Source organism: Bos taurus, chromosome 1 (assembly GCF_002263795.3).
Source record: "Bos taurus isolate L1 Dominette 01449 registration number 42190680 breed Hereford chromosome 1, ARS-UCD2.0, whole genome shotgun sequence".
NCBI classification, from domain to species: domain Eukaryota; kingdom Metazoa; phylum Chordata; class Mammalia; order Artiodactyla; family Bovidae; genus Bos; species Bos taurus.
Window position 1 is genome coordinate 126,813,566 of NC_037328.1, and position 17,234 is coordinate 126,830,799.

The 17,234-nt window shown below is 39.3% G+C and overlaps 2 protein-coding genes across 8 annotated transcripts in view; both read left to right on the forward strand.

The window, feature by feature from the left end:
• GK5 (glycerol kinase 5) overlaps nucleotides 1-6,593 on the forward strand; it is an 84,000-nt gene extending 77,407 nt beyond the window's left edge. For 2 of the 3 annotated variants that reach the window (XM_024992195.2, XM_024992199.2), the window contains one exon: nucleotides 613-6,593. In XM_024992195.2, coding sequence (XP_024847963.1) covers nucleotides 613-758 — 146 coding nt within the window. In that variant the 3' untranslated portion in view covers nucleotides 759-6,593. 3 annotated transcript variants of the gene reach the window in all.
• A 7,335-nt stretch (nucleotides 6,594-13,928) lies between these two features.
• The window catches only part of TFDP2 (transcription factor Dp-2), a 205,031-nt gene continuing 201,725 nt past the window's right edge, over nucleotides 13,929-17,234 (forward strand). For 4 of the 5 annotated variants that reach the window (NM_001428758.1, NM_001428759.1, NM_001428760.1 and 1 more), the window contains exon 1: nucleotides 13,929-14,299. The gene's annotated coding sequence lies outside the window, so the exon portion shown is untranslated. The remainder of the gene's footprint in view (nucleotides 14,300-17,234) is intronic. The other variant, XM_005201851.5, reaches the window with a different exon arrangement.

Sequence of the window (17,234 nt, forward strand, 5' to 3'; positions counted from 1 at the left end):
GCATGAAATGTAATAGTTTTAAAAAGAAAGTATTTATTATATTAATTCCTAAGTTTGAATTTTGTGCTTATCCTAGGGAATTGCTTCTTACTTCCAAGATATATGATAGAAATCTTAATTTAGGGAATTCCCTGGTGGTCGAGTGGCTAGGATTCAGTGCTTTCATTGCCATGGGCCCGGGTTCAGTCCCTGGTCAGGGAATTAAGGTCCTGTGCAAGTTGCGCAGCATGGCCGAAAAAAATCTTAATTTATCCTTTTTTAAGAATTGTATAAAAAGAAAGTATACTATTTCTTACTTGGTTTTTTTCTTTCTTTCTTAATAGCTATTCATGAAATTAAATGATGGCAAGATATGGTTATTCTAGAAATGATTTGGTGCCCTTCCATACAGAAATTACTCTGCTAGTTAGAAACCAAAAGGTTTTTGTTAAATCCTAGTGTATATTATTCCCAGGGATAGTCAATCTAACAAAGTTCAAAGCAACAAAACTTTTGAATCGTGCTTTAAAGTAGTGACTGTTTACCTTTGCACCAGTTCACATAGCTTTGTAGGTAAACTTTTTGGGCTCATTATTTGCCTTCAAACTTGAGAATAAATTTTTTCATCTATAGGGTTTTGGAGTGACAAGGAGGAGCTAAAGAAACTGAGGCAAAGTGAAATGGTTTTCAAGCCCCAGAAGAAATGGCAAGAATATGAAGTGAATATGGGGAACTGGGTCAAAGCCGTGAAACGCTCCATGAATTGGTATAAGACGTAATCCTGGTGGAATGACTGAAACCACAGAGGGCTGATCATCGGAGGGCTGATCATCGTGATGTGCAGCTGAGACAAAGCTCAGGAATAACAATGAGACCGACCCTGACCAAGAAAAGACTTAAACTGAGCTTTGCAACCCCAGAGAAAAAGCACTGCTTTTTGTAAAACAAAACAAAATACTCATTAAAAAAAAAAAATGTAAACCTTGGTGAGAGATTATAAGGTAACAATACCTCAGAATTTCTGAATCTTCGTTTTGTACCAAATTCTAAAGGACATTAGCCATTTCCAACCATGTTTTGAGTCTCACGGGGCCTCCTCCTTTTTATACCGCGCCCAAATGAAATAATTTTTTACTGTCTGAGTTAATCGTTCCAGATCAAGCATCATTCATGTTTTGTTCCAAAATGATGTGGAAAGTGTTCCCTTAATTCTTTAAAATTGAGTGAGCTACTCAAAGTCCATAGAGATAAAAAGAAAGAAGATGACTGAGGAAACGTGGAATTTTGAAACATCAGTATTTTTTGTTTAAAGCCGTAATTGTTCAATGTTGTATCCAATAGTAACTCAATATGTCTCTCTCAGACAGGCTTATTTGATGGCCAGTTGTTTCCTTTATTGAGCTTAAAGGCGCTGCCTTAATTTTCCCTTGTTTAAAAAGCTGAGCTTTTTTTATATATTGCAAAACTATGAAAAAAAATAATTTTAGTTAATAAAACCAAAAAGATTATCGATTCATAAGGAACAAGAAGTACTGGGTTGGCCAAAAGTTTCCATAACATTTTATGGAAAAACCTGAATGAACTTTTTGGCCAACCCAATACTTCTCAGATAGCATTTCTTTCAAAAATTTCTGGCTGACGTATAACATCTCATTTTTTATAAAATGCAGGTGGTAAATATAAATCTTGCCTTTCTTCTCTTGTTCTTTTTGTTGAGATGCTAGTATAAACATCTTTTGTTTTCATTAAGTGCCTAGTTGACAGAGCTTCCTTTGAAGACAGTGCCCTAATTGATCGGCGACTCAAGAATTGCCTTCATTGGGATATTTTACTTGTGTGTTGGTGTCTTATTTTAGTCCAGTCTACTCATCTCACCAAGATCCCTGCTGATGGGATGGGAATGCAGTTGTGCTAGTGACTGCCCCTCACGCACTGAGCCAGAGATCACAGGGAGGAGCAGGGAGAGGTCTCCATTGTCAAACTCTCTTTATAGAAACAAGGTTGAGGGGTGAGAGTTGTGAGAAGCTTCAGGCCAGGTGTAAAGTCATCCTAAGACAAGTTGATCACCTTCCAGCATGTTCTCATGTTATTTGCCCCTCCCTACTTATGGACTGGGTTCCTTTTTTTTTTTAATTGATTACAATGATCAATTAAATATAATTGATTTACAATGTTGTTAGTTTCTGCTGTACAACGAAGTGAATCAGCTGTCTGTATACATATATACATATATCCCCTTCCTCTTTGACCTCCCTCCTTTCTCACCCCATCCCAAGTTCCTTTTAGATTTGTAGCAATAATGTATTTCCCTTTTAGGCTTTATCACATAAAGTCCTACCGTTACAGAGCTAGCTGCTAGATAATAATGTAATTAAAGAAGTGACTATTTTTTTTTTCAATTTTAAATTCATTTATTTTTTAACTAAAGAATAATTGCTTTACAGAATTGTGTTGGTTTCTACCAGACATCAACATGAATCAACCATAGATATACGTATGTCCCCTCCCTTTGGAACCTCCCTCCGATCTCCCTCCCCATCCCACCCCTCTAAGTTGATCTAGAGGCCCGGTTTGAGTTCCAAGTTGTACAGCAAATTCCCATTGGCTGTTTATTTTCCATATGGTAATGAAGAAGTGACTTACAGAATTTTGCCGTTGCTATCACATATGTCCGTTTCAGAGACCAATAGCGAAGTGAAAATCGCTCAGTCGTGTCCGACTTTTTGCAACTCCATGGACTATACAGTCCATGGAATTCTCCAGGCCAGAATACTGCAGTGGGTAGCCTTTCCCTTCTCCAGGGAAACTTTCCAACTCAGGGATTGAACCCAGGTGTCCCTCACTGTAGGCAGATTCTTTTGCAGCTGAGCCACGAGGGAAACCCAAAATAGTCATAGTGGGAGACAGAAAAGATCACAGATACTGGATTTGGAAATATTTTTGTTAAACGTTGGTGTTTTGTTTATAGTAATAAATCAGCTCCCTTATGTAGATAATATTATTTTCATTCTTTATGTTTTTCAAGTTTTTTTTTTTTTAACAAACAGTGACCAATTAATAAGCTTTCTTACAGAAGTCATTTGAAACCTGCTGTGTTGTTTTGCTGTTCCTTATTGATTCTGCTTCGCAGAGGGTATGATTTCCATAGGAAATAATTGTCTTTTTGTATTAAGATATAATGCATTGAAATAATATTAACACAGTCCATGGGGTCGCAAGAGTCGGACACGACTTAGTGCACTGTCTCTGTCTCTCAAGTGTGTGTTAGCTTTTTCATTTTCCACATTATTCTTTCTTATTATAAAATCACAAAATAAAGGAGAAATATCTTTTAGTAATGGGCACAGGAAAATAATTTTGAATATCTTTGACTGGAATTGAGCATCTCCTCAAAAATCACTTTTTTCTTCTGTTGGTTTAGAAGCTAATCTTTTATTTTTAGTATTCCTGGCTTTTTTCTTAGGAACAGAGTTTATTTAATCTTTTGTCAGATTTGATCTAAATCACAAATGTGACCACATTGGCTTCTGTGGTTGTAGAAGCTGTTGATTATCAAAATCAATTGAGCAAAAAATCGTCCCATCTTTCTAGTTTATTTTTCATGTGTATGCTGATAATTGAAGTTAAAACTATTTCTGTGCTAATATTTCTCAGCATGTTTTATTTCCTCACTATGGATCTATCAGATAGTTTTAGGAGAGCTGCAGCTATCTTGTCAAGGAGGAGAATCTTACTGTACAGTCCTTCTTAAAGTGGTTCTAAACGCTTTTATACTCTAGACTTACTGATTTTTAAATTTTTAAAATATCCAACCATGCCTTAGTTTCTCAGCCTCAGCATCATTGACATTTGAGGACAGATAATTCTTTGTTTTGGGGTGCTGTGTATTATATGATGTTTAGTAGCAGATCTCTGAGCTTCACCCTCAAGCATCTCTCTACTTTCTATGGCAAAATGTCTCCAGCATTCCCAAATGTGCCTGGGAGACAAATTACCCCAGCTGAGAACCCCTGAGGTAGGCTGTTGGAAGAAAATTGAAGACTCAGTGAATGCAGAGTGTCTGTCCTCCTCCTTTCCTCTCTGCTTCATTGTTACCTTAGGAAAGGTTGTTAGCAAAAAGAAGTGATACTGTCTTAAAATAAATAGCAGTTCTTCTTTGCTGCTTAATAAGGTGGGGGAGGCCTGGCGTCCTGCAATTCATGGGGTCTCAAAGAGTCCGACACGGCTGAGCGACTGAACTGAACTGAACTGAAGGTGGGGGAAAATGTCATGTTGTAGTTGTCTTCTGCTGTTTTTACCCACCTACCCTCACCCTCATGTCTGTATTCTCCGTGGTCTTAATGAGTGGGTTGATGACTTCAGTATAGAATTAATGTAGCAGCCAGATCATCTTTGATTTGATCTGCCTTTTTGTTTCCTTTTCATCTCTGAACAAAGGGGATGAGTTCTCTTTTATCTGCCTTTGAGCAAGCCTCTACCAAACTAGAAGTTCCCTGCAAGCAGAACTCATGTCTGCTTCCACAGAACTTAACTCTGTGACTTCCTATTAATGGGGTGAATTTTTACTTTGTGTTTATAAGTGCAATTTTTTTTTACCTATACATTTTATCCTTGATGTTACATATGTGTATTGACAGGGAGCAGCTTCTGTTTGTTACAGTAAACTATGTTTTCTTGAATTAAGAAGGACTACTTTATTATGGACATGAGTTTGAGTAAACTCCAAGAGTTGGTGATGGACAGGGAAGCCTGGCATGCTGCGATTCATGGGGTCGCAAAGAGTCGGACACGACTGAGCGACTGAATTGAACTGAACTGAACTTTATTATGAGAGCTATTAATAGTATCTTCATACTATTTATTTTAAAATTCTTCTTATGTTTATATATTTGCATATCTATTTGTGTAGAGATACTCATCCATAAATACACATGTTAACTTTCTAAGGCACAACTGAAGCTTTTTTTTTTTTTTAAACTGAAGCCTTCCTATTCACAGGTTTTGTGTATTTACCTGCAGATGACTAACACACAGAATCTGAGGAATGCCAAACACTCTCATGTTAGAGGCAAGAACCTTCAGAAATAGCCCTTTATACAAGGCATTTATACTGAGGACCAGTCTTTAAAAATAATTTAGCCCAGGAGTTTGGCAGTAATTTTAAAACTCTTTGAGGAGGGCCATAGCTGGACCCTGGTGTTCCTCAACTTTAAGTGATTTTAAATAATCTCAGAGATAGCTTAGAAGGCTTGAATCTACCCTGGAGGATTCTGAATCCCTTTGGGAAATTTATATTCTGTTTCTCAATTAGAATTAAAAGCCTGAAATACACCCTGGACCTATTTGGTCCCATAGTTCTCATCCTGCATACCCAGGTCATCTGGTTCAAACCAGCCTAAAGGGATAGCCCCAGAGAAGCCAAACAGGCCATGGAGAATCACATTGTTTTTTTTAAAGCTGTGGATCCTCATGGCTGTAAATATGTTGGCACCAGCATCTGTTGTGAATCTCTAGCCATTTTGTCACCATACTCCCATGGGACCCTTTCCCCTAGAGGGATGCAGGGATGATCATGGGAATGGAAATGATAGAGTCCGGAACCTGCCAAATAAGATGTTTTTAAAATTTGCTATTATTCTATTTTCCACTGTCTTTCCTCCCCACTTTACATTTGGTTTATTAAAACGGCTGTGTCTGTACAGATATCTCTATTGTTAAGGAAATACATGATAAGACTTCCAATTTAAATGAACCATATCTTTACAAGAAACTGCCAAACTGTTTTCCAGAGTAGCTGTACCATTTTACATTCCCACCAGAAATGTATGAGCGATCAACTCTCTACTCACCAGCATTTGACGTTGTCACCATTTTTTACTTCAGCCACTTTGATGAGGATGTGGTTTACTCAGTGTGGATTGAATTTGCATTTCCCTGATTAATAATAGTGTTGAACATCTTTTCATGTGCTCTTTTGCCATCTGTTTATCTGTCAGTGAAATGTCTGTCCATATCTTTTGTCCATTTGCTAATTGTGTTGTTTGCTAAATGAGCCATATCTTTAAGGGAATATCTTTTTTAAAAATTAAAAAATAATCAGTCCAGTGACTTAAGTCACTAAGTAGCATTTTCAAATTCTCCTGGGCAAAAATGTACATAGTATTTGAACATGATTTTGTAATGTACTGAGCAGAAAAACTTTCATATTCTTTTCATACTCATTATACAATGTGATGCTAATACTATATAATAGCAAAATAGTTTTTTTTTTTTTTGCAAAATAGTTTTAAAGATACGTCAGAATGTTAAATATACAAATACATGTCTTGAACATAGCTACCATAATGCTAAAATATTCTTTATTTTAAATAAGCTGACTTGTGTAATTGTTTCAGAATGATTTTGTGGAAAACTAATTAGAACTTTCCTATTTGTACAAGACAGTTATTATAATATCCCAATTCATCTGTATCAGTAAATTTATCATTTTATTTTTCTGATGTTCTTTATGAACTTCATAGTTTTATTAAATAGTCATGGAAAACCTCACAAATCATTGTTAAGATCTATAGATGAAATTGAGAATGCAGAATAAAAGAAATCTTTTTCATGTATATGTGAATTTTCCCCTTACCTTTTTGTCTGTTTTTAACTTTGGATTCATTGAAAAATTTTACCTGGAAATTCTTAATATTATTTCCTGTTTTGGTTTCTGCACATTAAGTATGTCACAGAAGAATAAGCATATGTTAACTTCAGTTGTGACTCAAGGTAAGTTTGGTCTCGTGTTTTCCTTTTAATTAGAAGAAAAATTGGGGCTTAATATGATTAGAGAAGAAAGGTTTTCTGTAACTCTGCCTCTTTAGATACTGTTCAAACTTGCTCTATATTCTACTTTCTTGCACAAAGGAAATTGCTAGAGAAGAGATGTAATTTTTTTGTAGTGGGAAAAAGATGATACAGTCTCTTGTGAAAATATACTGTATACTTAAATGTTTAGGAAATTTTTAAAATAACTGGAGAAAACAATTTCAAAGGCTAATATGATGGAATTAACCTAGGAGCTCTTAAAAATCCATTGTGAAAATTATTATTAAAATTATTTCAAAAGTTACAATAAAACAGTGAGTGATGATCTATACATATTATGTATTAAAGCCATTTTTATTTAATGTTTCTCTGTTGCTTCACATATGTACACATAAATAGTGATATCCCGATGATCCTGGTGGAGGAGTCATCAGACAAATCTAGATTCTATTCCCTGATGGAAGTGGAGCCTGGTTCATTCTGCAGTAGGAATTTTGAAGGATGATAAACATTCAGTTATTAGAAGAAAGGAAGGGGTTTGTTTTTTGTTGTTGTTCAAGTCATACTAGTTTGATAAAGAGGACAAGGAAGGGGGAGATACATGGAGCTGACTTTTCTGAAATTCATGTGACTATAAATTACACTAAATAATATAAAATTATTTTTAAAGAATGTGACTGTAAAAGAAATCATAGGAAAAATTTAATGAAAATGATAGGGAGTAATAATTTTTTTCCCATTTAGAAACAACCCATTAAGAGGTGGAAAATATAAGGCAATTATCGTGTGTGTGTGTTAGAGAGTCGCTCATTAGTGTCTGACTCTTTGGGACCCCGTGGTAGCCTTTGTCCATGGATTTTCCCAGGCAAGAGTACTGGACTGGATTGCCGTTTTTCTTCTCCAAGGGATCTTCCTGACCCAGGGGTCGAACCTGCATCTCCTGCATTGGCAGGCAGATTCCTTACCACTGTGCCACCGAGGTGGTGGTTGTTCAGTCGCTAAGTTGTGTCTGACTCTTAGATCGCAGCATGCCAGGCTCCTCCATCCTTCACTATCTCTTAGAGTTTGCTCAAATTCATGTCCATTCAGTCTGTGATGCTATCTAACCATCTCTTCCTCTGTTGTCCCCTTCTCCTTTTGCCTTCAAACTTTCCCAACATCTGGTCTTTTCCAATGAGTGGCCACCTCTTCGCATAAGGTGGCCAAGGTACTGGAGCTTCGGCTTCTGCATCCGTCCTTCCAGGGAATATTCAGGGTTGATTTCCTTTAGAATTGACAGAGAAAGGAAGGGCAAATCAGGTGGGTTCAGTGGCTACACATGTCTAAGATCATCAGACTACTGACTTGGTGCATCGTTTATTGCATGTCAGTTTCACCTTAATACAGCAGGAGGGGAAAAGTCTTGCTACTCCCATGTGCTATTGAGACTAGCAGTCTCTAGGTCACCAGAGTGCTTTTCACAAAAGGTGCACTCCAAGCCTCACTCCAAATCTACTGGAACAGAATCTGTTTAAAATCTAAGATTCCCTAGTATTTAGAATTTTTTTAAAAAAATTGAAGTATAGTTGATTTCTACTACTTAGTTTTCTTTTTATTTTGAAATAATTGTAGACTTACTGGAAAGTTCTAAAAGTATTAATAGTACACAGAGTTCTTCTGTCCCCCAGCTTCTCCTAATTTACATCTTACATAACCGTAATTGCTCAAAATGGGAAATTCACACTGGTACAGTAGTATAATCTACAGACCTTACCTGAATTTTGTTGGTTTTCCAACTATTGTCCTTTTTCTGGCCCAGGATTCAATCCAGTATCCCACATTTCATTTAATTTTTCTGTCTTCTTAATCTCCTGCAGTCTGTGACTGCCTAGCCTCTCTTTCATGAACTTCACATTTTTTAAGAACACTGGTAGTTATTTTATAAGATTTTAAATAAAATAATATTTTATTATTTTATAAGTTATTTTATAACTGGCCCTCCATTTAGGTTGGCCAGATATTTTCTTCTGATTAGGTTAAGGTTCCGAATTTTTGTTAGAATCCTGCAGAAGTGATATCCATGGCCTCAGTGCATCCTACCAGGAATCAGTATGTCTTATTATTGTTGTTAACCTTGATCCTTTGGTGAAGAGGGTGCCTGCCAGGTTTTTCCATCATAAGTTTACTATTTTCTCCTTTGCAGTTAAGAATCTTGTTAGGAGGGACTTCCCTGGTGGTCTAGTGCTAAGACTTCATGCTCCCATTGCAGGGGGCCTGGGTTCAGTCCCTGATCAGGGAACTAGATCCCACATGCTGCAATTGAAAGTTCTCATGCCACTGCCAAGACCCATCGCAGTCAAATAAATAAATAAATAAATATATATATTTTAAAGAATCTTGTGAGGAGATACTTTTAGACCATGTAAATTTTCTGTTTCCCACCACAGTTTCACTTACTAGTTTTAACTTCCACAGATGCTTCTTGTCTGCAATAATGATTCTTGTACTATTTGCCTATTATCAGGAGTTTTCTATTTCCACTTCCATTATTTCTTTACATTTATTCATTGGAATTCTACTGTAAGGGGAAGCTGTTGCCTGTTCTCCATTTATTATTCAATTACTTATATCATTATTGGTCACCTCTTGCCCCATTCCACATCCTCTTAGCCCACATTTTTATTCCAGTTGCAGCAATCCGCTACCCGAGTGTAACATGAACACACCTTACTTTACCATATCTCTGGTTTTCTGAGCTGGAATTTCTCTGCCTCCCAGCTTGGAATACTCATTTAAACTCATTCTGTCATTTTTCACCCCTGGTTAAGTCTGGAATGCTAGACAGTTGCTCCCATATGAGTAATGCATAAACAATGGGGTCAGGAGCCAGTGTATAAATATACCTCTCTCTATTAGTTAGCAGATATAATAGTTTGCATCTGCTAATCCCAGCCTCCCCTACTCCATCCCTCCCCTATCCCATTCCCCTTAGAAAGCACAAGCCTGTTGTCTATAGCTGTGAATCTATTGCTTCTTCATAGATAAGTCCTTGTGTGTCCTATTTGAGATTCCACATACAAGTGATGTCACATGCTATCTGTGTCCACCCATGTTACTGCAAATGGCATTATTTCATTCTTTTTTTTTGGCCGAGAATATTCCACTATAGACAGGTACCGCATTTTCTTTATCTATTCTTCTGTTGATGGACATTTAGTTTGTTTCCATGTCTTGGTTATTGTAAATAGTGCCACTATGAACACAGAGGTGCTGCTATGAACACAGAGGTGCATGTATCTTTTTGAATTATAGTTCTATCCAGATATACGCCCAGGAGTAGGACTGCTGGATCATTATTATTTCTTATACCTCATGTGTTTAGGACATACCTCTATGTTTTTAGGACAAGTAAAATTTTATCCTAAAAATAATTTTGGGTTTGATATTAAGAAGAGGTTACTTTTACTAATGATGACTGTGAAATCTTTCCACTGAACAAACCAAGTCATTCCAGAAATGTAATAAGGACAAAGTTGTGTCCCTCACTAAAGAAATTCCAGGGCTTTGATTCCACTCTGCCCTTTTAATGTGACTAAAGGCCATATAATAGGACTGTCTCTGGAAGACAAGGCCTTGATGTAACACATTGTTCTCTTAAGGGTTATTTCCTTTATCACTGGATGGATTAGATGTGAAAACAGCATATTAAAAAAAAAAAGTCATATCTGCAACTGCGAAAGTCTAGACAACGACGGATCTTTGCGAATGGCAAAAAGGGGTCAGGAAGGACCTTGTCACTCAGAGTGTAGCGTCTGATGAAGCAGTTGGAAATTTGTTGGAAATGCAGATTCTATACCCCACCTGGGACCTGCTGATCTAGAGTCTGAATTTTAATAAGATCTCTAAGTGATTCCTGGGCACATTAAAGGTTGAGAGGCACTAATCCAGGAGCCATATAGCTCCACCTACTGAAAGCAGTACCCAGCCCCAGGAGAGAGGAGCACAGACAGTTTGCTCAGGTTTAACTCTTAACAGATCTCTTTCATGGCCAGCGGGTTTGTTGGCCCACAAATTTACAAGTTTTTATTTATTTATTTATATTTTAATTTATTTAATTTATGTATGTATGTATGTCTCCTCTTTCCAAATGTGCTAGGCTGTGGAACTCATCCATTCAATAAAAACTTACTGAGCTTCCCTAAGGCACTGAGGATATTGTAGTGAATAGGATGTGTGTGTGTGTGTGTGTGTGAGTGTGTGTGTTTAGTCGCTTTTAAGTCGTGTCCGACACTTTGTGGCCCTGTGGACTGTAGCCTACCAGGCTCCCCTGTCCATGGGATCTCCCAGGCAAGAACATTGGAGTCGGTTGACATTCCCTTCTCCAGGGGATCTTCCTGACTCAGGGATAGAACCTGCATCTCCTGCGTTGCAGGCAGATTCTTTACCACTGAGTCACCAGAGAAGCCCAGTGAATTGGATGACAGACCTCCAATTTGCAAGGAACTTGCAGTCTAACAAGGGCTTCCCTGGTACTAAATGATACAGGATACAGGTACTAAATGAGTAATTGCAAGTTTCATGAATGTTAGAAAGACAATTTTATGGGCAAAGGGCTGGAGTCAGGAAGCTTTTCCAGAGAGTGTTGTTTTAGCTTAGATGAGAAAGCATGTGTAGATGAGGTGTGGGTGAACTGGGGGATTATTCTACACACAAGGAACACCTATGAACAAAGGAAGTTCTTTGGACACTTATATGTGTATTTCCAGTACCTTGCACTGTTAGTGTATAATAAGTGCTTAGTAAGTGTTTGCAGAATCAATAAGCGTTCTGTCATGTTTCAAACATCTACTCTCCTTCCTTGGAGATAGTGGATGCTTTATTTTCCTTTTCAAAGGAAATCAGATCTTTCAGTGGGGAAATGAGAAGGAAGAGAGAAAGCTGACTGTTGTGCAAATTGCTAAATTGAAGCTGTGAGTGGGAATGAAAAATTGATTTACATGAATTTTCCTCCCTGAAGCAACTTGACAATTTATTCTGTTCTGGAGAATTTTCAGTTTTTGGCTTCAAAATCAAGCTGTTCCTTATTCTGAATTTCTTGGCCTGCTGTGAAACTAGCATTTAGTGTCTTTTACAGCATACCCTGATTAGGTCATGGAAATTCACAGCTAGATCAAACCAGTATATGGAAAATTTGAAACCTGCATGCCCACTTTACTTCATGGTATCGGAAGCTGTTATGAAACACTGACTTTTAAAGCATTTTTTTTCAAAAGCACTATTATCAAATGATCATAATAATCATTATTTATGGAATACTTACTATATGTATTACATGTATTACTATATGTATTACATAGCAAAACCCTCATATTAACTCTACAGGAAACATGAAAATTGCCAAATATTAACAATTTCATATGGTTTAACTTAATATCATCTTCAGACTCTCACCTTAAAAATTTACAGAAGTTAGAGAATCACTGAATCCATAGCCTTACACCAATATTTAGCAGAGTTGTCTTCATAGATAAAGATTCCAAACATGTTTAGTATATTATACTTCATTATATATTAAATAAAGCAATTTTATTCAATTAAAAAAAATTTCAAGGTACTCTTCCTAAATTAACATCCACCACTCCCCCTCCCCCATTAGCCCAAGCACAGCCATGTGTCTATTAATACTTCTTGGATTATTTATACAGTATACTGAGGCGGTTTACAATCCAGCTCTCCTGCTAGACTGAGCTCCTTGAGGACGGAGGTTTCATCTGTTTTGCTCACTTTTGTATCTTTGTCCCTAGAGTGTTTGAAAAGTATTTAAAACCTCAACAAAATTTCTGTGGAAACTACATCTATTGATCCATCACTGAAAAATGCAAGGTAATGACTCCTTTGGGGCTTTTGCATTTTAGAATCAGTTCAAGGAGACTTCATTGGGCTTTCTTGACGCCTAGGACTTTATCTATGTACAATTATGCAGAAATTCTCTCTCCACTCCACCCCACCCCAGAGAAAGGTCCAAAGGTGCATTCTCACCTCCCCCACTTCCTTTAGGTATTTATTTAAATGGCACTTTCCTGCTACCTTGACTAAGCACTCTAAGACAGGCCATCCTTTAAAGCCATTCCTGGTCTTCTAGGTTTGTTCCCCACAGCATGTCCCAACATGTAACATAGCTTATATTTCACTTATTTCTTTTGTATATTATCTTTACCACCCCACTAAAATGTAAGTGAAGTGAAATGAAAGTCGCTCAGTCCCGTCTGCCTCTTTGCTACCTCATCGATTACACAGTCCGTGGAGTTCTCCAGGCCAGAAGAGTGGAGTGGGTAGCCTTTCCCTTATCCAGGGGATCTTCCCAACCCAGGGATCAAACCCAGATCTCCCGCGTTGCAGGCGGATTCTTTACTAACCGAGCCACAGGGGAAGCCCACTAAAATGTAAACTCACACATGATTTTTCAGATAGGCACAGAATGTATTATTAACATTGAACTAAATAAGACAGGTATCTGGGGGTGGGAGCTGCGATTTTCTCTTCAGCGTCCATGTGACATGGTGACCTGCTCGGTTTTGGATCTTACTTGCCGGTTTGTTGAAAATCTCACACCCTAGCAGTCTTTAACCCACTGTCTGAATAATTTACAGGGTACTGCAAACTTGGCCCCACACGTGGCCTCATCACTCGTCCCCTTGCCCCTCTAGGCTGCTCCCCCGGAGGTGACTGATCAAGTGACTGGGAACCGAGATGTGCCTGGGAACTAGGGACGCCCGTTTTCCTTTTTCTAAGAAAGATCGGGGTTTTCTTGCAAAGGGCCGGGGGGGATGGGGGCGGATGGAAAAGTCAAGATTCCCACCCAGGCCGGGGGAAGGGGGAGAGGGTGTGGCTATAATTGTAGGCCTCAGGCCCTGTAACCTGCTCCGGAGGCGGCTGGGAAGCACGCGGCAGGATCGTTGTAGGCGATCCACTGTGAACCTCCAGGGGATTACCCAGGTACCCCGCAGAGTGCTTGAGACCCCGCTCCTCCACCTCGGGGGCCCCCTCCTCTTCTTGGGAAGCCTGGGGGCGGGGTTTGTTTACTCCGTGCACGCACCGCCAGCCTGGCCAATCCGTGAGGAGAGGCGCCGTACGTCATTCACCCAGAGGGCCAATCGGCGCTCACCGTGCTGCTCCGCCGCCAAAGCTTGCGCGGGGGAAGCGGGGCAGTGGCTAGGCCGGGCGAGGGCGGACGAAGCCGCCGGAGATTTCGGCTGCAGCCGCTGGCGCTGCTCGGTTCTCGAGGCGCGCCCTAACCCTTCCTCTTTGGGCAGGCTCGAAGGCGCGCGCGCGCGGTCTGCGTCCCGGGGCTTAGAACTCCAGGGCCTCGACTAGGCAGGCCGCGGATCGCCCACCCTTCCCCGAGTGTGAGTCCGCCGGGACCCGGGCGCCGCCAAGCGCTGGCGCCACTGTAGCAGAGGCGCCTGAAGACGCGCTCCAAGCTCGAAGAACAGTCCTGCGCGGCCGCCTCGTCCCCTGCAGCCAAGCGGTGGTAAGGTCCAGGGCGCGGGCGCGGGCTCCGTGCGGAGGGCCTCTGGACCCGGCCCGGCGTGTTTCTGGGCAGGTTTCCCTCCCTGCGCTTCAGGGCCCCCTGGTCACTCTGGGTCCCATCTGTTTATTCCCACGCAATCTTCCAGGCCCGGCCGAGTAACCCTTGAGTGCCTGGGGAAGGGAGTGGGAAACCGGAGACTACCCCCTACCCCCAACACGCACAGCAGATTGCGGGGAGGCACCGTCCTTGAGTCACGCCTGCTGGAAGAGAGGAAGGGCTGCTTTCTACTTTTTCGGTATCTTTAGGGCAGAAGAATGGCTTTTAAGTCTGACTTTTCCGACTTTTTCTCCTTTCATGACCCACATGCCTCCATCTGTCTCTACCAGGTGTATTTCAGAGTTCCAACACCTCTTGCGCTTTGAAGAGCCTTGCAACCTCCGCAGGGGAACTTTTCTCTAAAGTAGGGGATCACTTTTGGGCCCAGAAGAGATTTAAGGTTCCTTTCCATAGAAAAGTGTGAGATTTTTATAGGATCTTGCAGGGAGAAGTGCAGCTAAGATGAGCGCCCAGTCTCTGGTACCAGCTTGTGTTCCCTGGCGTTGTGTGGTCTCAGTTTCTTCATCTGGAGTAGTAACCCCCTATTGGGGGTGGTGCCAGGGGGAAATGGGCTGATCGGTGGAACTACTTGGAACGAAGTGTGCGTCCTACGAAGTGCCCTGCCATGCATGAGTTAGGCATTGAACTGACCACCCTGAATGATGGTTTAGAAAAGTTCCCCCTATTGTTTTTGTTTTTTCTGTTGAGACAGTTAACAGTTTCATCTCTTTCTGTATTCACTGCTAAAGCTCCCTTTGAGCCTTTGAATTCTTTTTCTTTCTCATTCTGTCTCAGAGGGCTCAGACTCCCTGTCCCACTTCTTTGCTCTCTTTTTAGTAAGTCAGTAGCTCATTCCCTTCCTTCCCCTTTCTCTCCCAAATCTTAGTGTGTTTTTTCCACTTGAGTTCTATAGCCTGATTTTTTTCTGGGCCACTTTTCTCATAATGGCTTGAAATCATCTTTACCTAGTAGATACAGTTTAGGTTATTCATCTGTTCTTTATACAGTGTAATCATGAGCCTTACTGTACAAAATTAAATAGAAACTAGTTTAGTTGATCTGTTATTGCATGTTGCTTTTCCATTTCATTGGTTGGCCTGCCATTTAGCTAAAGTTTTATCACTATCCTGTTACTGTAATAAATCTTTAATGGCAGTGGCCATTCTCAAGTAGCACTGGGAGAAAAATCAAATGTCTAGACCCCAGATTCTGTCACGCTTGTGCGCTGGCGCTTGACGCGTTTGTTATTTATTAGAACATCTTGTGCCTGGAACTAGAGTCTAGTCTCATGGCAGACATGGTGTCTGTAGCCCTGTTCTGGCAGTACAGTTGCAGTTTCAGCAGTGTGGTGCTTATATTTAATAAAGGCCCAAGACTTATTAAACTCTTGGTGTTGAGTTCTCGTTATGTGTGGTTGGTTAATTAAGAGAGAAAACAGAATTTTCAAGTGTGTCATACTTAATGTTACCATTTTGTGGTCATGTACCTTTCCCACCAACTCTTGGAAATGGGGAACGTCCAGTTGGCACTTTCGAGTTTTTCCCTTGCAGCCAAAATTCTTAACTGTCTGAGCTATGTCCTCTCAATGCAGCTTGAAATTGGATGTACAGATAGATTTATGCTTAATGTGGAAAGTGTTTGTGGATGAAAATTATTCACTGAAACACAACCTGAAGGATTCAGAGATTGCTTTTTGGAATTAGGAATTGTAATGTGAATATACCTTTGCTTTTTTTTTTTAGCATTATAGAAAAACTGGTTTTTTGTTGTTGTTGACATTTTTATGTTTTATACATAATACATGAGTTGTTTATAGTTACATCTGCACTTTACCATTTTTAAAGCCCATTTAGATACATGAAAGTTTTTAGAGTATGGTAAGAAACAGATTAAGCCAAAATTAATTTCATGGTGTAGGTTAGAACCTGGTATTCTAACTTCTAGTTCATTGTTTTCTTAGTTTGTCAACCTTAACAGTTAACTGGGACTGAAAGATGAAAAGATTAAGGCTTGAAAGTAGAAGGAGGCACTTTCTAATTTGGGCATTAAATATTAGATATGAGTAGTACCTTAGCATCTTATTTTTTTATCTTTAAACTTAGGTATGTTTCTTTTAAAGATTAAGTAATAAGCCATTATTACTGATAGTCAGATCTTGTAGTCAGTTTACATTGTCACTTGGTAAACTTGATTTCACTTTTTTTCTGAACTCAGCATCATATTTTAAGCTCTTATTGCAATGTATCTTAGAAGAAACTAGAAAGCATAGAGTTCAGAGTTTTTTTCAATGATAGAATTTTAAGTTGTGATGATTTTTCTAGATTAAATATATTCACCTCTTCATACTTGAATTCTTTCCATTTTAATCTGGGGTATATGATTCTAGGGGTAGGACATAAATAGATTTAAAAGTAGATTTGTGAGCCCTTGAAAACTTTATACAAAATTATATGTATTTGGATATTCTCTGGAGAGAAGATTCGTAGGTTCTGAGGTAAAGATATTTGGACAACTTTAACTTCTAAGAAATGATTTCTTTTATTGAACTAAAGTTCTCTCTTCACTGGTTCTAGTTCTGTCTCTTCTGTGAGTTTTCAAATATTCAAAGACACTTGCTATGTTTTCCTGATTCTTTTCTTCTCTGGACAAAATATTCTCAGTCTTTAACTTCCTCTAGTGGATTTGTCGTTTTGATTTGCACCTCTTCACAATACTGATGGCTTATTTGTGGATTTTTGTCAGTTGGTCCATACCCTTCTTAGCTGTGTAATACCTTTGATTAGGTATTAACCTGTGGAGAGAACCAGAAGTCATCACTCTGATTTTAAAGCACATTAAG